The 25,248-nt window shown below is 36.9% G+C and overlaps 1 protein-coding gene across 1 annotated transcript in view; it reads right to left on the bottom strand.

The window, feature by feature from the left end:
• FSIP1 (fibrous sheath interacting protein 1) overlaps nt 1-25,017 on the bottom strand; it is a 201,115-nt gene extending 176,098 nt beyond the window's left edge. The window contains exons 1-4 of the mRNA XM_065872620.1: nt 24,892-25,017; nt 17,627-17,813; nt 14,128-14,282; nt 3,773-3,866 (exon numbers count right to left, since the gene is read on the bottom strand). Of these exons, the coding sequence (XP_065728692.1) occupies nt 3,773-3,866; nt 14,128-14,282; nt 17,627-17,813; nt 24,892-25,017 (562 nt within the window). The remainder of the gene's footprint in view (nt 1-3,772; nt 3,867-14,127; nt 14,283-17,626; nt 17,814-24,891) is intronic.
• Between the last annotated feature and the right edge of the window lie 231 nt (nt 25,018-25,248).

A 25,248-nucleotide genomic window follows, 5' to 3' on the forward strand; every position in this document is an offset into this window, starting at 1 on the left:
AAGTCCTCTGCAAATCACAGCAGAAAGAGACTACCAAATTTTCTTGGAATATTTAATCTTAACATGCAAGAGCAGAAGCAACATTTTCCTAAATTTCACAGAAAATCATTTTGAAAGAGGTATTTGCAAATTTTGAGAAATCTGATTGATTAAAGTGCCACTGTTTTGTGCTTACATGTACTTATACATTGGAGCTGGAAACACAAGGGCAAAAGTGACAAAGGCAAAAAAGAATAACCTCTATCCAAAACACCGAGAACAAGCAATCCTATCACTAGATATATTCGTCTCAGAGAGTAATGAATTCTACCTCTATCCATCAGATAAATGCTAAAAACTAAGGGAAAACTCCTGGTGTGGTAAATGATTTTCACATTCCTCTAGAAAAGCTTTAAAGTGATCCCTCAAAAATGTTGTGAGACAGACTTTTAAAATACTTCTGAAATCTCTAGCAAGTGCAATACCGTCCACTTTGAAACCTCAGTACTTGAGGATATTATCTCTGGTTTATGAAGTCAAAATGTGGTTTAAAAAGAAATCAGTTTAATGTGGTGTTTATCATTCTCATAGAGTCAACGCCCCATTTGTGTTTAGTTCCTATAAATAAAACTAAATACACAAGTATCTTTTCTTTTTTTTTTTTTGCTACTGTTTATTTGTGATGTTATAAAGGGACTATAACATCCCCAAAGGATGTATTTTGTGTTTAGGGGGTGGGAAAACAGATTGGAAATTGCCATTCTGCCACTAGCCCAAAGTCCCTCGAGTTACTGTTAAGAAAGTTAAGGAAATGACTGGGAGAAATAAAGATAGAACACTCATCCTAAGATTTCTCCCTTTGTTTAAAGGAAAAAAATAAGAACAGCAAAAAGTAGGTTTGGGTATTTATAGATTTGTGTTTAAAGTTCAAGTCCAAATAAGCCTGGCTCTAAATTGAAGAGACGCTTTTAAAGTATTATTTTAACTAGATGCTGCCACCTACTGGACAGTTTACAAGGACTTTGAGCTTTCCAGGGAACAAAGAAAAAAATGATCATGGAGGAAAAGAGAGCAAAAGATTTCTGTCTTCATAATAAGCCTTATAAGAAACACTTTACTTTAAAATTTATGGCTATCCATAGGCTTGATCAAAATAATTTTTTAATTTTTAAAATTTTTACATTTTTTTAATTAAGAGGGGTAGTTGAAGTTCAGTGAATAACCTGGGAAAGAAACTAATCTCAGGACGCAACAGATATAAGCAGTGTCACAACATTTCATGATATGCGGCTATGCTGTAATAGTAGAAATATGAGACTATCAAAAATCAGTGCTAGGTGGTAAAATTGGACTCTTTCATTTCTATGCCTTTCTTTCATACATTTCTTTCATACTTGCTAATAACACATTTCATAAACTGAAGATTCCAAAAGTTACCTCTTTTGGAATAAGGTAATAATTATGTTATGTCAAATGTTAAAAAAATGTATAATTAGGCTAATAATGTAGTTTATAGTAAATGCTATCTCTTTTGGGTTTTAAGATTTTTAAAGACCAGATATATATGTGACTGCTGACATGCCTAGGATGTGAAGAGCCAGCAAGACATTCCATTAAGGAACCTGTCTTCTATGAAAGGCCAGCCACCAAAAAAGTCTAATTAAATCTGAAGAACCAGGAGTACAATAGTGTTGTCTCTTCATTCTGGTGAACTAGTCAAGCGTGAGCTAATCAAGACAGACAGCAGCAAGAATGAAGGGCGACAGACCCTTGATTTACCCAAAAGCATCTTTGATCCCCATTTCCTTTCACACTGACCCTACTCTCACATCTTATCTGCTCTGCACACGATAAACACTGCCAGTACACAATAAGTGACTAAGAATTCGAAATCTGAAAATTGAAACTCTGACATGGTAATGTTTAAAGCAATGACTCTCTCTGGCCAAGCCTCTGGTAACTCCAGCTTCCAGATCATGGAGTCTAAGAAGTTTCCATGTTAGAGTATTAGTACTAATCTAGCATGACTGTAGATGTCTACAGGGCCTACAGTAGTCACGTGACTCCAGAGATACAACTCTGAGCTCCATAGATTTAACCAAATGGAACTGTCATGGGCTTTTAAAATTAAATGTATCTGATAGTTCAGATTTGTTCGTGAAGAAAGGCCAGCTGAAAACAAGTCTTTCCCTCTAAGGCCTAAAATTCACTCAGTAGTGAACTCTGTGACCAAAAGGCTAATGTCAAAAGGCCACCATGGATCCCTTTACAGAGTGGCCTGTTTTACAGTCCTTGCTCCAGAGTCAAGCACAGCAAGTGTGGCCTCTTAGAAATGCCTCAGTGGTGAAATTAGCATTTAGCTCCTGCATTCTAAAATACAGATGCTGAACGGCAAAGGAAACCATCAACAAAACTAAAAGACAACCTACAGACTAGGAGAACATATTTGCAAATAATGTGACCAACAAGGGCTTAATTTCCAAAATAAACGAATAGCTCATACAACTCAATAACAAAAAAACAAACAAACCAATCAAAAAATGGGCAGAAGATCTAAATAGACATTTCTCTGAAGAAGACATACAGATGGCCAATAGGCACATGAAAAGATGCTCCACATAGCTAATTATTAGGGAAATGCAAATCAAAACCACATCAAGGTACCACCTCACACCATTCAGAATGGCCATCATCAAAAAGTCTACAAATAATAAATGCTGGAGAGGGTGTGGAGAAAAGGGAACTCTCCTACACTGTTGGTGGGGATGTAAATTGGTGCAGCCACTATGGAGAACAGTATGGAGGTTCCTTAAAAAACTAAAAACAGAGCTACCATACAATCCAGCAATCCCACTCCTGGGACCCCTACTTAGAGCCAGTCTAATGCCCAAGAAATACTATATGACCATTTAGATGATGTTAGTTAAAGGATTTCAAAAGTGTCCTGCCAAAAAATCCATGTCTTCCCAATCACTAAAACATTCATTACTAAGTAAATTAAAATAAGTTATATGATTCCACAGTACTTCTGTAGAAGAAGAAAAAGAAAGAAAAGAAGAAGGAAAAGAAGGAGGAGGAGGAGGCGAATCACAAATACACAGTTGACCCTTGAACAACATAATGTTTGAATTGCACAGGTTCACTTATACACGGATTTTTTTCAGTAAATGCATACTACAGTACTACACAATCCTTGGTTGGTTGAATCCATGGATGCAGAACTGCAGGCACAGAGGCCAACTGTAAAGTTATACCTGGATTTTCAACTGCACAGGGGCAGTGCCCCTAACCACCATGTTGTTCAAGGGTCAGCTGTTACATACACACAAGTGGGGGAAGTAGAAACATATGCACAGAATTAACTGGCTGGTCTCATAAACCAGAACTATGAGAGAACAGGGAAAGGACAAATCAGTAGCGGATTTTTATGAAAGGTTGCAGAGGCCTGAGTGAGACACCTCATGGGACAATCCCAGGCAATCAGAGGACTGTACAAACTGGGTGTGTAGAGGCACCTAAGAGTCACAGGAAGTAAAGGCAAAGACATACTTTGTCTATTTCCTGATTTTTCACTGCCTTATCCTCCTCACCCTTGAGGAGACACAAACACTAGAAGACTCTGAAACATACCTAACTTCAGAGGAGTTCCATATAGTCCTATCCAACGTGATCATTTCCTCTAAAGAATTAAACTCACAATGAAAAAGAAAAGATAACTGAATTGGGACTTTTACTTTAATCCAAATATTCTATGACCCTGAGATAAAAACAAAGACGAATCAGTTTTACTCACCAACAGTTTCTTCTGATGCAGCAGTTAAAGCTAGAAAGTTTTTTGTACTTTCCATCTCCTCATTACTTTGTAAAGCTTCACCATTTTTTGCAGACTAATAAAAGAGAAGTAAAAGTTTAAACATGGGAAAAGAAGGCAACTATATTCATCGATATTTTTAAAAATTCCAACATGGTTTCCAATCCTGTACATACAAAAAGAAAGTCAGATCATTTTTATTCCTTTAATTGGGGAATCTGTTAATGTTTCCTGTTCCCTCAAAATTCTGTCAATGAGTATTCCCAGATAGAGATGGACTATGTCTATCATTATATAATTACCTTGCTTAAAGTTTCTTAAGTTTCTGTTTAATGTTTCTATAACTAATGAGTAACCTAAAGATACATCATCAAATTACAGTTTCAGATATTTCAAAATTGATACTGTATTTTATTATGATTCCAGTTATAAGTTATATTTCCAAGCAAGTAAAAATTTGCTTTGAGATCCAAGAGAAATAACTGACAGACTAAATTTTCCTGCTAAAATTTACATAAATTATTACTCTAACTTTAAGCACTGCATTTATTTTTATAAATTTAATTTATTTATTTATTTTTGGCTGCATTGGGTCTTCGTTGCTGTGCATGTGCTTTCTCTAGTTGTGGTGAGCCAAGGCCACTCTTCGCTGCGGTACGCGGGCTTCTCATTGCAGTGGCTTCTCTTTGTTGCGGAGCATGTGCTCCAAGCTTGTGGGCTTCAGTACCTGTCGCTCATGGGCTCCACAACACAGGCTCAGTGGTTGTGGCACACGGGCTTAGTTGCTCCACAGCATGTGGGATCTTCCGGGACCGGGGCTAGAACCCATGTCCCCTGCATGGGCAGGTATATTCTTCCCGCCAGGGAAGCCGCAGCACTGCATTTTATACATTGCTTTTTTCCACCCCAGTGGTCTTCGTGGAAACCTTGTAAAAATGTATTCTTAATCACTTTATTATTAATTCATATCATTGCCTGGGAAATTTCCTAGGAATTCAGTCAACTAAACAAGGAGGAATTTTTCAAAAACAGCCAATCTGAAAGTAGGCATAGAGGGAACTTTCCTCAATATAATAAAGGTCATATATGACAAACCCACAGCCAACATCATCCTCAATGGTGAAAAACTGAATCCATTCCCACTAAGATCAGGAACAAGCCAAGGTTGCCCACTGTCACCACTATTATTCAACATTGTTTTGGAAGCTTTAGCCACAGCAATCAGAGAAGAAAAACAAATAAAAGGAATCCAAATCAGAAAAAAAGAAGTAAAGCAGTAACTGTTTGCAGATGACATGATACTATACATAGAGAATCCTAAAGATGCTACCAGAAAACTACTAGAGCTAATCAATGAATTTGGTAAAGTAGCAGGATACAAAATAAATGCACAGAAATCTCTTGCATTCCTATACACTAATGATGAAAAATCTGAAAGTGAAATTAAGGAAACACTCCCATTTACCACTGCAACAAAAAGAATAAAATATCTAGGAATAAACCTACCTAAGGAGACAAAAAAACCTGGATGCAGAAAACTATAAGACACTGATGAAAGAAATTAAAGATGATACAAATAGATGGAGAGATACACCATGTTCTTGGATTGCAAGAATCAACACTGTGAAAATGACTATACTACAAAAAGCAATCTACAGATTCAATGCAATACCTATCAAACTACCACTAGCATTTTTCACAGAACTAGAACAAAAAATTTCACAAGTTGTATGGAAACACAAAAGACCCTGAACAGCCAAAGCAATCTTGAGAAAGAAAAACTGAGCTGGAGGAATCAGGCTCCCTGACTTCAGACTATACTACAAAGCTATAGTAATCAAGACAGTACGGTACTGGCACAAAAACAGAAATATAGATCAATGGAACAGGATAGAAAGCGCAGAGATAAACCCACACACGTATGGTCACCTTATTTTTGATAAAGGAGGCAAGAATATACAATGGAGAAAAGACAGCCTCTTCAATAAGTGGTGCTGGGAAAACTGGACAGCTACATGTAAAAGAACGAAATTAGAACACTCCTTAACACCATACACAAAAATAAACTCAAAATGGATTAAAGACCTAAATGTATACCAGATACTATCAAACTCTTAGAGGAAAACATAGGTAGAACACTCTAAAACATAAATCACAGCAAGATCCTTTTTGACCCACCTCCTAGAGAAATGGAAATAAAAACAAAAATAAATAAATGGGACCTAAGGAAACTTAAAAGCTTTTGCACTGCAAAGGAAACCATAAAGAATACAAAGAGACAACCCTCAGACTGGGAGAAAATATTTGCAAATGAAGCAACTGACAAAGATAACCTCCAAAATTTACAAGCAGCACATGCAGCTCAATATCAAAAAAACAAAAAACGCGATACAAAAATGGGCAGTAGACCTAAATAGACATTTCTCCAAAGAGGACATACAGATGGCCAACAAACACATGAAAGAATACTGAACATCATTAATCATTAGATAAATCAAAACTACAATGAGGGCTTCCCTGGTGGCGCAGTGGTTGAGAGTCCGCCTGCCGATCCAGGGGACACAGGTTTGTGCCCCGGTCCGGGAAGATCCCACATGTCGTGGAGCGGCTGGGCCCGTGAGCCAAGGCCGCTGAGCCTGTGCATCCAGAGCCTGTGCTCCGCAACGGGAGAGGCCACAGCAGTGAGAGGCCCACGTACCGCAAAAAAAAAAAAAAAAAAAAAAACTACAATGAGATATCAGCTCACATCAGTCTGAATGACCATCATCAAAAAATCTACAAACAATAAATGAGAGGGTGTGGAGAAAAGGGAACCCTCTTGCACCGTTGGTGGGAATGTAAATTGATACAGCCACTATGGAGAACAGTATGGAGGTTCCTTAAAAAATTAAAAATAGAACTACCATACAGCCCAGTAATCCCACTACTGGGCATATACCCTGAGAAAACCATAATTCAAACAAAGTCATGTACCACAGTGTTCACTGCAGCTCTATTTACAATAGCCAGGACATGGAAGCAACCTAAGTGTCCATCGACAGATGAATGGATAAAGAAGATGTGGCACATATATACAATGGAATATCACTGAGCCATAAAAAGAAATGAAATAGAGTTATTTGTAGTGAGGTGGATGTACCTAGAGTCTGTCATACAGAGTGAAGTAAGTCAGAAAGAGAAAAACAAATACCACATACTAACACATATATATGGAATCTTAAAAAAAAAAAATGGTCATGAAGAACCTAGGGGCACGACAGGAATAAAGACGCAGACCTACTAGAGAACAGACTTGAGGACACAGGGAGGGGGAAGTGTAATCTGGGACAAAGTGAGAGAGTGGCATGGACATATATACACTACCAAATGTAAAGCCTATAGCTAGTGGGAAGGAGCCACATAACACAAGGAGATCAGCTTGGTGCTTTGTGACCACCTAGACAGGTGGGATAGGAAGGGTGGGAGGCAGGGAGATGCGAGAGGGAAGAGATATGGGGATATGTGTATAGCTGATTCACTTTGTTATACAGCAGAAACTAACACACCATTGTAAATCAATTACACTCCAATAAAGATGTTGACAGATTGATTCAAGATGCGGAGTAGAAGCACGTGCTCTCACTCCCTCTTACAAGAACACCAGAATTACAACTAACTGCTGAAAAATCATTGACAGGAAGACACTGGAACTGACCAAAAAAGATACCCCACATCCAAACACAAAGGAGACGCCACAGTGAGATGGTAGGAGGGGTGCAATCACAATAAAATCAAATCCCATAACTGCTGGGTGGGTGACTCACAAACTGGAGAAACTTATACCACAGAAGTCCACCCACTGGAGTGAAGATTCTGAGACCCATGTCAGGCTTCCCAATCTGAGGGTCTGGCAACAGGAGGAGGAATTCCTAGACAATCAGACTTTGAAGGCTAGTGGGATTTGACTGCAGGACTTCAACAGGACTGGGGGAAACAGAGACTCCACTCTTGGAGGGCACACACAAAGTAGCGTGCTCATCGGGACCCAAGGGAAGGAGCAGTAGCCCCATAGGAAACTGAACCAGACCTACCTGCTAGTGTTGGACGGTCTCCTGCAGAGGTGGGGGTGGCTGTGTGTCACTGTAGGACAAGGACACTGGCAGCAGAAGTTCTGAGAAGTACTCCTTGGCGTAAGCCCTCCCAGAGTCTGCCATTAGCCCAACCAAAGAGCCCAGGTAGGCTCCAGTATTGGGTCCCCTCAGGCCAAACAACAAACAGGGAGGGAACCCAGCCCCACACATCAGCAGACAAGTAGATAAAAGTTTTACTGAGCTCTGCCCACCAAAGCAACAGCCAGCTCTACCCACCACCAGTCGCTCCCATCAGAAAACGTGCACAAGCCTCTTAGATAGCCTCATCCACCAAAGGACAGACAGCAGAACAAAAAGAACTACAATCCTGCAGCCTGTGGAACAAAGACCACATTCACAGAAAGGTACACAAGATGAAAAGGCAGAGGGCTATGTACCAGATGAAGGAACAAGATAAAACCCCCCAAAAAAACTAAATGAAGTGGAGATAGGCAACCTTCCAGAAAAATAATTCAGAATAATGATAGTGAAGATGATCCAGGACCTTGGAAAAAGAATGGAGGCAAAGATCGAGAAGATGCAAGAAATGTTTAACAAAGATCTAGAAGAATTAAAGAACACACAGAGATGAACAACACAATAACTGAAATGAAAAATACACAAGAACGAATCAATAGCACAATAACTGAGGCAGAAAAACAGATAAGTGACCTGGAAGACAGAATGGTGGAATTCACTGCTGCAGAACAGAATAAAGAAAAAAGAATGAAAAGAAATGAAGACAGCCTAAGAGACCTCTGGGACAACATTAAAAGCAAGAACATTCGCATTATAGGGGTCCCAGAAGGACAAGAGAGAGAGAAAGGAAACAAGAAAATATTTGAAGAGATTATAGTTGAAAACTTCCCTAACATGGGAAAGGAAATAGCCACCCAAGTCCAGGAAGTGCAGCGAGTCCCATACAGGATAAATCCAAGGAGAAACACGCCGAGACACATAGTAATCAAATTGGCAAAAATTACAGACAAAGAAAAATTACTGAAAGCATCAAGGGAAAAACGACAAATAACATAAAAGGGAACTCCCATAAAGTTAACAGCTGATTTCTCAGCAGAAACTCTACAAGCCAGAAGGAAGTGGCATGATATATTTAAAGTGATGAAAGGGAAGAACCTACAACCAAGATTACTCTAGCCGGCAAGGATCTCATTCAGATTCGATGGGGAAATCAAAAGCTTTACAGACAAGCAAAAGCTAAGACGATTCAGTACCACCAAACCAGCTCGACAACAAATGCTAAAGGAACTTCTCTAAGTGGGAGAAGAAAAAGACGTACAAAAGCAAACCAAAAACAATTAAGAAAATGGTATAGGAACATACATATCAATAATTACCTTAAACATAAATGAAATAAATGCTCCAACCAAAAGACACAGGCTTGCTGAATGCATACAAAAACAAGACCCATATATATGCTGTCTACAAGAGACACACTTCAGACCTAGGGAAACATACAGAATGAAAGTGAGGGGATGGAAAAAGATATTCCATCCCCTGAAGTAGCTATACTCATAACAGATAAAATAGACTTTAAAATAGAGAATGTCACGAGAGACAAGGAAGGACACTACATAATGATCAAGGGATCAATCCAAGAAGAACATATAACAATTATAAATATATATGCACCCAACAGAGGAGCACCTCAATACATAAGGCAACTGCTAACAGCTCTAAAAGAGGAAATCGACAGCAACACAATAATACTGGGGGACTTTAACACCTCACTTACACCAATGGACAGATCATCTAAACAGAAAATTAATAAGAAAACACAAGCTTTAAATGACACAATAGACCACACAGATTTAATTGATATTTATAGGACATTCCATCCAAAAACCACAGATTAAACTTTCTTTTCAAGTGTGCATGGAACATTCTCTAGGATAGATCACATCCTGGGTCACAAATCAAGCCTCAGTAAATTTAAGAAAACTGAAATCATATCAAGCATCTTTTCTGACCACAACACTATGAGATTAGAAATCAATTACAGGGTAAAAAACGTAAAAAGCACAAACACATGGAGGCTAAACAATACATTACTAAATAACCAAGAGATCACTGAAGAAATCAAAGAGGAAATCAAAAAATACCTAGAGACAAATGACAATAAAAACACGATGATCCAAAACCTATGGGATGCAGCAAAAGCACTTCTAAGAGGGGAGTTTATAGCTATGCAAGCCTACCTCAAGAAACAAGAAAAATCTCAAAGAAACAACCTAAAATTACATCTAAAGGAACTAAAGAAAGAAGAACAAAACCCAAAGTTAGAAGAAGGAAAGAAATCGTAAAGTTCAGAGCAGAAATAAATGAAATAGAAACAAGCAAACAATAGCAAAGATCATAAAACTAAAAGCTGGTTCTTTGAGAAGATAAACAAAACTGATATTAGCCAGACTCATCAAGAAAAAGGGGGAGAGGACTCAAATCAATAAAATTCGAAATGAAAAAGGAGAAATCACAACTGACACTGAAGAAATACAAAGGATTATAAGAGATTACTACAAAAAACTCTACGTCAGAAAAATGGACAACCAGGAAGAAATGGACAAATTCTTAGAAAGGTATAAACTTCCAAGACTGAACCAGGAAGAAAGAGAAAATATGAACAGACCAATCACAAGTAATGAAATTGAAGCTGTGTTTAAAAACCTTCCAACAAACAAAAGTCTAGAACTGGATGGCTTCACAGGTGAATTCTATCAAACATTTAGAGAAGAGCTAACACCCATCCTTCTCAAACTCTTCCAAAAAATTGCAGAGGAAGGAACACTCCCAAACTCATTCTATGAGGCCACCAGCACCCTGATACCAAAACCAGACAAAGATACTACAAAAAAAGAAAATTACAGACCAATATCACTGATGAACATAGATGCAAAAATCCTCAACAAAATACTAGCAAACAGAATCCAACAACACATTAAAAGGATCATACACCATGATCAAGTGGGATTTATCCCAGGGATGCAAGGATTCTTCAATATACGCAAATCACTCAATGTGATACACCATATTAACAAATTGATGAATAAAAACCATATGATCATCTCAATAGATGCAGAGAAAGCTTTTGACAAAATTCAACAGCCATTTATGATAAAAACTCTCCAGAAACTGGGCATAGAGCAAACCTACCTCAACATAAAAGAGGCCATATATGACAAACCCACAGCAAACATCATTCTCAATGGTGGAAAATCTGAAAGCATTTCCTCTAAGATCAGGAACAAGAGAAGGATGTCCACTCTCACCACTATTATTCAACACAGTTTTGGAAGTCCTAGCCCCAGCAATCAGAGAAGAAAAAGAAATAAAAGGAATACAAATTGGAAAAGAAGTAAAACCGTCACTGTTTGCAGACGACATGATACTATACATAGAGAATCCTAAAGATGACACCAGAAAACTACTAGAGCTAATCAATGAATTTGGTAAAGTTGCAGGATACAAAATTAATGCACAGAAATCTCTTGCATTCCTATACACTAATGATGAAAAATCTGAAAGAGAAATTAAGGAAACACTCCCATTTACCACTGCAACAATAAGAATAAAATACCTAGGAATAAACCTACCTAGGGAGACAAAAGACCTGTATGTAGAAAACTATATGACACTGTTGAAAGAAATTAAAGATGATACTGACAGATGGAGAGATATTCCATGTTCTTGGATTGGAAGAATCAATATTGTGAAAATGACTATACTACCCAAAGCAATCTACAGATTCAATGCAATCCCTATCAAACTACCAATGGCACTTTTTACAGAACCAGAACAAAAAATCTTAAAATTTGTATGGAAACACAAAAGACCCCGAATAGCCAAAGCAGTCTTGAGAGGAAAAATGGAGCTGGAGGAATCAGGCTCCCTGACTTCAGACTATACTACAAAGCTACAGTAATCAAGACATTATGGTACTGGCACAAAAACAGAAATATAGATCAATGGAACAGGATAGGAAGTGCAGAGATAAACCCACACACATATGGTCACCTTATTTTTGATAAAGGAGGCAAGGATATACAATGGAGAAAAGACAGTCTCTTCAATAAGTGGTGCTGGGAAAACTGGACAGCTACATGTAAAAGAATGAAATTAGAAAACTCCCTAACACTATACACAAAAATAAACTCAAAATGGATTAAAGACCTAAATGTACACCAGACACTGTCAAACTCTTAGAGGAAAACATAGGGAGAACACTCTTTGACATAAATCACAGCAAGATCTTTTTAGATCCACCTCCTAGAGTAATGGAAATAAAAACTAAATGAAAAAATGGGACCTAATGAAACTTAAAAGCTTTTGCAAAGCAAAGCAAACTACAAACAAGACAAAAAAAACAACCCTCAGAATGGGAAAAAATATTTGTAAATGAATCAATGGCCAAAGGATTAATCTCCAAAATATATAAACAGCTCATGCAGCTCAATATTAAAAAAACAAACAACCAAATCCAAAAATGGGCAGAATAGACATTTTTAAATGTCTATTAAATAGACATTTTTCCAAAGAGGACATACAGATGGCCAAGAAGCACATGAAAAGCTGCTCAACATCACTAATTATTAGAGAAATATAAATCAAAACTACAATGAGGTATCACCTCACACCAGTTATAATGGCCATCATCAGAAAATCTACGAACAACAAATGCTGGACAGGGTGTGGAGAAAGGGGACCTCTTGCACTGTTGGTGGGAATGTAAATTGATACAGCCACTAAGGAGACCCGTATGGAGGTTCCTTAAAAAACTAAAAATAGAATTACCATATGACCCAGCAATCCCACTACTGGGCATATACCCAGAGAAAACCATAATTCGTGCCAATGTTCATTGCTGCGTTATTTACAATAGCCAGGTCAAGGAAGCAACCTAAATGCCCATTGACAGAAGAATGGATAAAGAAGATGTGGTACATATATGCAATGGAATATTAGTCATAAAAAGGAACGAAATTGGGTCATTTGTAGAGACGTGGATGAATCTATAGACCGCCATACAGAGTGAAGTCAGAAGAGAAGAACAAATATCACATATTAACACATATATGTGGAACCTAGAAAAATGTTACAGATGAACCAGTTTGCAGGGCAGAAATAGAGACACAGATGTAGAGAACAAATGTATGGACACCAAGGGTGGAAAGCAGCAGGGGTGGGGTGGGGGGTGTGTGATGAATTGGGAGATTGGAATTGACATGTATACACTGGTGTGTATGAAATGGAAGATTAATAAGAACCTGCTGTATAAAAAAATAAATAAAATAAAATTCAAAAAAAAACAAAAAAAGCATTTATAGTTTTGGCTTGCACATTCGGTGACCCCACCTGGAGTCTAATTTTGACTTTGATGTGAGATAGTAAGCTAAATTTATCTTATGTCCCTGCACTATTTAATTAGCCCATCCATTTGTTGTCATTCCACTTCTGCAATAAATAAATGTCCACTTAAAAAAAAATACCAATCTGTTATTATAATGTTCCTTACCTTAAAAGTGCTCTCCTTTGAGGGGCAAAGTTCAAATATGAGCCAATGGCTATGCATCAAGTCAGTGCCAACATGTGGTCAACTTCCGCCCCTCAATACCACAGAGAATAAAAGGTCCAAGAAGGCCAAGGAGAGTTCATTGAGACAGAAGCAAATACAGCATGGTCACAGGCCACAAGCATTTTACAGCTCCCCAAAGACAGCCTGACCAGCATGTGAAATAGTCAACTTCCTGCTTGTTTGTCACAAAAGTTTACTCAAATAATAATGGTAACCAGGGGGGTTAAATTTTTGTGTATTTGTGTACTTATGTCCAAATTGTAAGCTCGCTGAAGAAAAAGCAGACATATATACTTGATGAAGGTAGGCACCAGATCCCTTTCTATTCCAGAGATGGAGGAGCCAGGCCTGACACTGGTGACAGAGGCCTATGGTGATGCCTGTCCACTGTCCATGGGGAATGAACATGCCCAGTACAGTGCCTGAAATCTGGAATCCTGCAAAGTCACCTTCTCCAGTTCCAGAAAACTATCTCCCTCACTACCCTGCTCCCCCATACATACACATATACACACCACTGCCCTACCTCCACAAAATAAATTAAGACAGACCACACTAACACTACCAGAGTCCATGCTTTTCTTACTCATCTTAGAGGAAGTTGTTTCTCACATGTCAGCATAAGATTATACAATTCTTACCTTAAGTTTTTCAAACAGCTTTATTCTCATTTCTAGACCTTGCTTCTTGATTTCTTTTTCTCTGTGTTGTCTCTTCACCAATATCTTATCAAGCCTCTTCATCTTCTGAATAGCATCTTGAAGTTGAGAATCTAATTCCTTTAATTCATATTCATCTATATATGTTGAAAGTAGGAATGAGCCTGAAGTTTAGTAAAATCATAAAGCCTTTTCCTTCTTGTTTTGTTTTTACTATTTGTTCTTTCATTCAACAAATGTTTATGGCTGATGGTAATAACTAACACTGGTGTCATGTATCTTGGTTTACAAGGTGCTTTCACATATTTTTTTCACATAATTATCTAACAACCCTGTGAAATAGACATTTACCTCTATTTTACGGTTGAGATAACTGGGTCCTTTCAAATAGCTAATAAATTATAGCACTGAATTCAGAAGTGGATCTCGTATGATTTTAAATCCCAAATTCTTTCTCCTTCATTCTGCTATACTTTCTATATTCATAACTAACAAATAAAGAATAAGACAAAGACCCTATCCTAAAGCTGCTTCAGACTAACTGAAAGAGAAGTCATGTACACAAATAGCTACAGTAAAATGTAGCATGTCATAGAGACAAAGAGTGATTCCAACGTGTTAGAAACAAATTCAGAAAAGTACACAGTGTATCTTAACACCTTTAATCTATGCCTCTCCCATTTGTTCTATTTTCCTAAAGTACCTAAAAATGTTCTTGAATTGTGGATAATTGATAGTAACTTATTTGAAATTAGGAACTCTTTAGAACTTCTGTCATTCAAGTTTTAACTTACCATTATGAATAATAGTATTAATAATTATCATTATGATTAATGATAATATTAATAATAGCAGCTAACATTTAGAGTTACCTGATAGGCACAGTCTTAAGTGCTTTTTTACATTCATTATCTCATGTAATCTTCACCGTAAACCAGCAAGATGGTATATTGTAACGGAGTTACATATATGTCCGAGATATATCATCTTATAACTAGTAAATGCCAGAGTCAGTTTCCACCCGACCTGTCTGACTGCAGAGCCAAAGCTCTTCACCACCAGGAGATACTTCCTCTGTAAGGTCTGATGAAAGATGATAATCTGGCAATGAGCATAAATGCTCAAGCTCTAAAGTCTCAGCCACCCCAGCTTAGATCATTAGAAATGGCATATTATGCAAAGAAAAGCCAAGTTTTGCAACTTTTGAAAATACAGAGCCCAGTGATGTTTCCCTATAATGTATATCACTTCTTCTTAAAAGAAAAGGAGATATGTTTCGAGGGAATAAGCTTAGCCAAAAACAATACTAATCTTACTAATAAGGAGACCCTACGAATCATATGGCTCACATACATCGAATGCAACAGCCTCTAGTTCTAATTCCCAACCACCAGCCCCAGCATTTTCAGGCCCCATTGTACATGGGTGGTCTATCCAGCAGACATTTTGAAGTAACTCTTGCAGTATGGAAACAGTATAAACAAATACATTGTAAATGGGGCCAATAGCTAATCTCAACTCTAATACCTTGTTTCCTAATAACTGTAATCCTGAGTCATCTGGCCCTAGAGCTGATCTCATCCCAAACATACTCTAAATCAGCAGTTCACAAAGTTTATGAGCTCAGCTTCCCTTTACAGTTTATAAATTATGGAGAACCCAAAGTACCTTTTATTTATGTGAGTTACATCTATTGATAATTACCATATTAGAAATCAAAACTGAAAAATATTATATGCATTTATTTATTCATTTTAAAATAATAAACATGGTATTACTAATTACATTCTAACATAAATATAACACTTTTATAACAACCAAATTTTCCAAAAAATATATTGAGAAGAATGGCAATATTTTAAATTTCTAGTATCTGGATTAACAGAAGACAGCTGGATTCTCATCTCTGCTTTAAAGCCAATCTATTGTAACCTGTTACTCAGTTAAAGTATTGACTATATGAAGAACATCTGGCCTCGTACAGTAGTTGGAAAGGGGAGGAGAAATTTAATACCCTTTTCAGATAATTGTGGATATTCTTCCTTGATACTAATATCAAAACTGGACAAGGGGTAGTTTCTTAAAGGTTAGTTGTAATGTGAAATCTGTAACCCTATCGGTGAGCTTTTTGTATTTGTTTCATAAATCCATGGATCTATCTTTCATTTGAATGGATCTTTTATCCTGCATTGCTTATTTGGAAAATAGTGGTTCACTGAATTCACAGACCTTCAAATATTAATGATTTCAGTATACAATATGAAAAAATCACATGTGTTAATACTGTCACCAATTTTTATCAGAAAAGTCTAAGTACTGGGAAGCTGTAAAGCTCATGTTGACATACACAAATTTTCCAAGATTCTAATTTTTCACTTGAAAGCTGAAATTTTATCATTGACATAAAATACTGTCAGTTGTTTTCCTTGAAATAACAGGCCCAGTTCATTTTTTTTTAAATGTCTGCCAAATATCTAAGTCTGAATGATAATAGATGATCTGTCACTCATTCTTTCTGGTAAAAATGGTGTCCCATTAAAAAGTGGCCAGTTCAGCTCTCAAATTATCACACCAGTACTTTTCCTCAACACAAACTTCACGTTTTGGCACACAGCAGAATCGCTGTATATGTACCTACCATTTCACCACACAGGATATTAAAAAGATGTGTACTCAAAGGTCAAGATTAAATAGAATTTAAATTTTTTACTGCTCCATCAAGGACATTCTTGCGTGACACTGGCTATTTCTTTTCTCTGCCCATGCCAGGTCTTGACGAACACAATGACTATTAGTACAATTTGATGCCATTCATTGCCTTGATTCACGCTAAAGCACCAGCAATTTTACCCACCATTGCTTTTGTACCATCAGTGAAACCAACAATTCAGTGGGCAAAAAGGCAAACAGCATTATTTCAATATTACAATGAATCATATCACTGATATATCAGTATTATGATGAAAGTAGTTTTGACTTTGCAGAGTTCCTAAAAGGGTCTCAGGGCCCAGGGCTCTTTCAGTCCATGTTTTGAGAACTGCTGTTCTAATTCACTCTGATCAGTATTAATTAATACCAGTATTAATACCCATGAAATAATGGAGTCTCTTAAAATCCAGAGGTTATTAAGATCAAATGGGATTATCCCTTAAAAGGCATTTATAAATTACAGGATATATTCTACTGTACAATTTTCAAAATGATCAATAAATCATGTCATAAAATGCAGAAATACTTCCTACTTGATTAATGTAAAATGACTACAATAACAATTTTATTAAATGACATATTTTATTATTTTTCTAAGTGTATTTAAGAACTCTTAATATTCTTATAAATGAAAACTGGTGATTTACTTGCTCACAAAAAAAGTCTCTTTTTTTATTATTTCTACTTAGCAGATAAAATAAATATGTAATTCTAATATTTTAACTATAGCATCAGTAATTATCATTAGCCAATCACCAAGTGATTATCCTACCTGAACATTCAGGGATTATCTGATGCTGAACCAAGTTCGAATTTTCATCTGATCCCTCTTCAGCCAGTTTTATTTTCTCAGAGTAGTTTTCCCCTTTATCATCATTACTGTTTCTACCTTCCTCTGTATTACTACTGCCTTCTGAGTGGCCTTCTTTACCAGAGTTCAGATTGACTGCAGTATCAACCTAAAAATTATTTCCAAAGAAACAGTTTTCAAAAGTAAAAGTAAAAAAAATTTTTTTTAATTTTAAATTTCTAGACTATTTTAACTCTAATGTAAGTATATGTGAGGACATATATGTATACAGTAGCATTAAATGATTCTAGAAATATGACAATTAAATGTAATTTAAATACACAATTAAATTTAATAACATTTGCACCAAAGTAATATGTACCACTCTCCAGCAATTTCTAGCAATAATAGAGAAGCGTCAGGAATCAGTCCCAAAGAGAACTGCTCTCTGCCAAGCTCTGGGGTTGAAGCATGATGGCCCCTGCTCTCTGAGCTTACCCTCAGATGGAGAGTCAAGGGTCTAGAGCTGGGCTGTCCAATACAATAGCCACTCGCCACATGTGGCTACTGAACAGCTGCAAAGTGAACAGGCTGAACTGCGACGTGCTTCTAATGGAGTTCTTCAAATCATAACCATGTGCTTTGCTGAATAATTTATTTTTACACTATTCACTGTTTTTCTATTTCATTTTGGTTTCTCTTTCCATTTTAGCAAAGTTCATTTTGAATACACCAGTTTGGTGCAGCTGTGTTTTCCTGAGAGAGAACAGGAAAAGACATCCATGGCTGCACCAGGAAAAAACAGACATCATAGGGCCCTGAGGGCTGTGCTTGGCAATAAGAGTCACAGTGGAGGTGAACACAGCCCATGGGAGAGGCAAAACCTCAGGGAAAGCAGGTCAGCCACTGCTGAGACGAGTACCTTTCCCCTCCAACGGAGGGACTGTCCGCTCCAGCCCTTCAGGGGTCAGTCCTTAGAGGCTTTTATGGTCATGGTCCACACCCCACCACTGTAATCTGTGCGCCCTTGTGAATCTCCAGCGCCCTTGTGAATCTCCAGGACAGAAGATAGACGGTGCTGAGAATTAAACTGTCAGGGACCCAGGACTGCATGAGCATCTATGTTCACCTGAACTAGGACATGAGTCCCAGCAGAAATGAGCTGAGCCAGTGGTATAAAAATCATAGCCAACATTGACTGAGGCATTACTATCAACCAGGTCCTGTGCTAAGTACTTTAGACACACTACCTCGTTCACGCCTCACAATGATACAGGCATTACTACCCGGATATAACAGAGAAGAAAACAGATCCAGTATGGAATGAAACTAGTGGAGACCCAATTTATAATAAGCAAAACAATGCTTACTTTATGTGATCTTGGAGGTGTTAAAGAAGGTTCCCTGTTGAAAAATATTCTTCTGTCAAAGACAGGGTAAAGCCTAAAATTCCATAATATCCAGTAAATCCTTAAGGCTATATAGTTCTGTGAAAATGCTGAAATTGCTAGAAGAGGTCACACGAGCCCTGTCAGTAATTTATATCTTGGCATAAATGAATCTAGCTGACCTTTCCCTGAGAATGGGTTTTTATACAGGGGAAACATAAGTAGACATTACCAACATACTCGGATACCACACTTCAGGATACACAAAGATCTTTCACATATATCATCCCGTATGACCCTAACTCTTAGGATGAGCGGGAAGCAATGAGGCAGAAAAAGATGAAACTAGAGAACAAAAGGCAAATATTGCCCATTTCACAATTTTACCCGTAGTTCCCCACCCCACTAGCACCAACCATCTCCCCCATCCCGTTGCCCACTGGCCTCTCTATTCCCAGCCCTCCTGATCTTCTACACTGTGGCCTAAGTGTATGATTTTTCTTTCTTCTTTCTTCTCAAAGCCACATTCAATCTCCATTTTTCATTGCTCTGTGTCCCCCACTTCATACCTCCATGTTAGTCCAGGAAAGGTAAATAGCCTATAAAAACCCTTCCTAGCAATTAGATCCCTACCTGAAAGCCATGAGATTTTTACACCAATTCCAACTATTGGCTCATTCAAGAAAAATATTCAGAAGTAAAAATAAACCAAAATTCTTAGAATGAGAAATATATCATTACTACAGAAATTTCATTAAAACTCTAGCATTTTAAACTCACTTTCTGCTATACAGAAATTTGGGGTAAGAAATTAATAAAAGACAAATGAGCAATAAAACTAATCAAAATACCAGGATTTATTTATTATTTAGACAATCTATAAGGTTTTATAGACATTGAATCATTTGCAGTCAGCAGTCAACCTGCAGCATACCTGTGGCTTTCTTCCGCAACCTAAGGTGAAACTTACTGATTTTCCATGAATTTGATTAAGACAAATCACAACTTTTAGGAAGTCTTGCTTTTGCTATAAGTATCAAAGTCCCTGTTGGTTAATAAATATGCTAGAGTTTGACCTATAGCTTAGTGGGTTCAAATAAAATCTGACTTGAAGTGATTGCTGATATTTCACTTTTAAATAAGCCCTGAATGAAGTAATATTAATCTATGTTTTAAAACATGTGCATCAATATTGTGAAGTTGCTACTTAAAAAAAAAATCATCACCCAGGAATATGGAAGCAGAAATACTAAGGCTTTGCTACCCTAATATCTGTCAGGTCTTTGTATATTACCCTACCTCCATAAAATGGTAAAACTGTCGTTCTAAATTTGTTGAACACATATTATGTGAATACCTACTATGTGCCCGACTTTACACTGAATCCTGTGAATAAAAACATGGGAAGGACTAACCAATTAGGTTAAAGAATTGAGGCCAATTAGCTAAGATGTACTGAATACCTACTAGGTGCTAGTCACTTCTAAAACCTGTAGATATTTCATCTCATTTTATCCTCAAAACATGCTTATGGGGTGGATAGTATTATTACACCTTTGAACAGATGAGGAAACTGGCACAGAGAGTTGAAGTAGTTTGCCCAAAATCACATAAAATATGGTCATCAGAGCCTATTTTGAACCATGATTCCAGAGTTTAGGCTTATAATCACAAAGCTTGAGACTAAAGAATCTAAAATTGTTTTTAGATTCCAGTTTGGGCTATATGGAAAACTGAATAAACTGAAACCTTCCATCTACTTACAAATGCATAGGTAAGTTCACAAGAACCCTGGGGAAACTGCCAATGAACAGAAATTAAAAGGAAAGTGAAAGCTGAAATAGGAACCTTGTAAATCCTTAAAGCAGCTGCCCTGGTGGGGATGGGGTAGGAGCAACAAGGACAGGCAAATGAGGATGTGCTGGCCTCAGAAAGCTATGGGCTTGGGCTTTAACACCCACACAGAGCTAAGAAACTAAGCCTTGGGACCATGCAAGACAAGATGGAGAGGAACCTTCCCTCTCCTGCTCCATGAAGCTGGATCCCTCAAAAAGGTGCCTCCTTGGTGAGAGGGCAGACTAGAAAAGTACATCTATCCAAAAGCACAGGATACAAACAAAAAATGTGTCTGGGTTCCAAGTGGGAAATCGTCTTCCCTGAGAATGTGCAACCACAGGGTCATGCTTCATGTGGGTTTGGATTCCAATTTATGTTATTCATATCCTCTGGAATGCTTAAAGATCAAAAATTAGCACACACACAAAAAAGATTCATGCCAGTGATATCTCTGAGGCATTTGGTAGAAGCAAACAGAAACTGCTCTGGAAGGTATAGTTGCTCTGGAAGGTATAGTTTATCAGGCTCCATAAAATTCCCAAAATTAAAACTTACATTCTAAAAGGTCAAAAGCCATGAATACATGACCAATAATAAGCAAGAATCAGAATAAACAAAAGAACTTAAGATATTAAAACGTTGATAAAGATAATCATATAAATAGTTTTAATGGGTATAAAAAAAGAACCCCAAAAACACAAGATCAAGGTATTGCAAAGAACAGATAGATTTGAAAATAAACTAAAACGAACTTCAAGAAATTAAAAATACATCATTAAGCTTAAAAATTCAATGGATGGATTAAAGAGCAGATTTGACATAGTATAAGAATTCAAAATTAGAAAATGTTAAAAATTCCCCAGCATGAAGCACAGAGAAATAAATGAATTTAAAAAAAAATTTTTTAAGAGACATGAAGGACAGAAGAGAAAGGTTCAACAGACATTTAACTGCACTTTGAGGATGACAAAATAGAAAAAAAATGCAGGCAATATTTGAAACATGTGAAAACACAATGGCTAAGAAGTAAAAAAAAAAAAAAAAAAAACATACAAGTCCTTATATTGAAGAAGTACTAGTCTCCAGAAAGATAAATAAGTCCATACCTAGGTGAATAATAGATACCAAAGACACAGGGAAAAAAAATAAAGCAACCAGAGGAAAATATCTAAACTAGACAACCCACACTGGAATGAATACTGGGTTTACAAAAGCCTTCTCACTGGCAACAAGAGAGGCCACAAGTATCTAAAACATAAAACTATAAAACTTTCAGAAGAAAAAATAGGAAAAAATCTTTGGGAATTTGGGTTAGACAATGGGTTCTTAGATACAACCAAACAACACAATCCTCAAAAGAAAAAAAAAATTGATAAATTGCACTTAAAATTTTAAATGCTCTTTAAAAGACAGTTAAAAGAATGAAAAGTCAAGCTATAGACTGCGAGAAAATATTTGCAAACCATATATCTGACAAAAAACTCTATCTAGAATATATAAAGAACTCTCAAAAGTCAACAATAAGTAAACAAACACAACTTAGAGTGTAAGTCAGAAAAACAAATTGTATATTAACCCATATATGTGGAATCTAGAAAAATGGTACAGATGAACCAGTTTGCAGGGCAGAAATAGAGCCACAGGTGTAGAGAACTAACGTATGGACACCAAGGGGGGAAGCTGGGGGTGGTGGGATCAACTGCGAGATTGGGATTGACATATATACCCTAATATGTATAAAATAGGTAACTAATGAGAACCTGCAGTATAGCACAGGGAACTCCACTTCGCTGTACAGCAGAAACTAACACAACATTGTAAAACAACTATACCCCAATTAAAAAAAGATTTTTTTGAACATATACTTTCCAAAAAAGATATGTGGATTGCAAATAAGCACATAAAAATATACTTAACATTATTAGTCACCAAGGAAATTCGAGTTAAAACCACAATGAAATACTACTGTATACCTATTAGAATGGCTTAAAAAAAAAAAAAAACTGACAATATCAACTGCTGGTGAGGATGCAAAGCAGCCGGGACTCTCATACATTTCTGGTGGGAATAGAAAACAGCTTGACAGTTTCTTATAGTTAAACATACACTTACCATACAACCCAGCAATCCCACTCCTAGGTATTTACCCAAAAGAAGTAAAAACCTATTTCCCACCACATCCCCAAAATCAGTATGCAAATATTTACAGCAGCCTTATTCATAATCACCAAAATCTGCAAACAACCCAAATGTTCCTGACTGGGGAATGAATAAGCAACCTGTGGTTTACCCACACAATGGAACAGTACTAGCCATAAAAAGGCTTGAACTACTGATACAAGCAACAACATAGATGTGTCTCAAATGCATTGCGTCAACAGACAAAAGGCAGATGCAAAAGCTACATATTTTTTTAAATTCCATTCATGCGGAATGGAATTAAACCTTCTGGAAAAGGAAAAGCTATTGGGACAAAGAACAGATCAGGAGTTTCCAGGGATTAAGAGTAGGAGAGATTGTTTACAAAGGGGCAGCATGAGGGAATTGAGAGGTAATGATGGAACTGTTCTATATCTTGATTGTGATAGTATCACTCTACACATTTGCCAAACTCAGAACTATATACCAGAAAAGAGTGAATTTTACAGTATGTAAAATTTTTAAATTAGAAGCAAAGAAGTCAATGAGATACAATGCTAATAGATGGGAAGATTTAATTTCATAAAGTTAGAAATTCTCTCCAAATTAATCTATCAATTCAAAGCAATTTTAATCAAAACCCCAACAGTATTTTTCACAGGACCTGAAGTGTTCTGAAATATAAAAACAACAAAAAGCCAAGAATAGCTAGGACAGTCCTAGGAAAGAATATGATGGGAAGACCCATCCCACCAGATATCAAGAATTATTACAATGCTACAAGAGTTAACACACAGTATAGTAATGATGCAGGATTAGATGAAACAAAACAGACAGCTAAGCTAGAAACTGTATTTTACAAAGCTGCTTGCAGGTTGGGCTCTGGATGCGTGTTAGTTTCATCAAAATAGGTACATCTGCACAAAAGTTTTACCACAGAAATGAGGTAGAAGCCATCTTGCTAAGCTCCTGATACGAAATTGACAAGAAATATCAAAGGCAGTCATCTCTGCATGTCTAGTCACCAGATTTGTGGTGCTGAGGGATGTGTAGCAGTGTCAGAAGCAGCAACACAAAAGCAGCAGCTTTCAGGTCTCTGGATTTTGGATATGGTGGTGTGACCTGGGAACCAATAATCCAAGGGAAGTCCCCTCGCATGATTTCACTGGCCTTCCATTGATTTTTGAGGAACTGAATTTCTTGTATTCAATCCCTTTCTGCTGGAAATGTCTAGAAGGCTTTCTATTTCCAGCATTAAATCATGATAGACAAAAACTCTAAGAGTTACATAATGCAGAGTCTAGTGCATAAGTCAAAAGAATAAGTGAGAAAGGCTTCACAGACTTGCAAGAAAATTTTTCACCATAAATTTCAAAATTTTTGTTTCCCACAACCTTAAAATAAATTATCCCCCATCACAGAGGGAAAAACAGATTCTTTAAAAAACGTCAAGCTTAGATATTTTAAGAAAAGAAAAAGAGACCAGGTAATGTACCTACTAAACATATACCACGTGGTTTTTATCCAAACTCTATTTTTTAAATTACTGAATCTTTTTCATAATAAGAGTCAATGGTGGCATAGTAGACGTTGGAATACAAAGCTTTCTTATGAAAGAAGAAAAGTTAATAAATGAGCATTAACAAAGTACAATCGTGAAAAAATAAACCATAACTCCCCCCTAAGAAAAAAGAGGAGAAGGTAAAGAAGGAAACAGTATTTTCACATTAAAAGATCTAAAGTAAAATCCAAGAAATCTATGAGTGCTCCCAGAACACACCCTTTAAAGATGAACCTTAGAATGGGATGTTAACAACAGTCTTGGTTTATCAATTGCTAGAGATCAGAAGAAGTAGTTTATATCATTTCTAAACAGCATAGTACCTTGAAGGATGCTGGTTCCGGTGAGAGCACCTCCAAAGAAGCATTTGAACCTCTGCTCCCATGACGGGTTCTTGAATTTGAGGCTGGTTTTGAAATTCCATCTAAGTTTCCCTTTATAATATCCATTGATCTCCTGAAACAAGCAAACAAAATTTCAAGCAAGTTATGACTTGTATGTTTAAATGTTTCATCAGTGTTAATAGGCAGTGAACTCAGAGCCTTTGTTATAAGGATTATGTCACTACCAAAGTCACAGTACCCTAATTTCATCAAAAGATGTCTGTGTCCATGGATCATTACATCTTATGTCACCATAGGTGCAAAAAACATGCTTCCAGGATGTCAGATTCTGAAAGT

This window comes from Phocoena phocoena, chromosome 2 (assembly GCF_963924675.1).
Source record: "Phocoena phocoena chromosome 2, mPhoPho1.1, whole genome shotgun sequence".
In the NCBI taxonomy this organism is placed as follows: domain Eukaryota; kingdom Metazoa; phylum Chordata; class Mammalia; order Artiodactyla; family Phocoenidae; genus Phocoena; species Phocoena phocoena.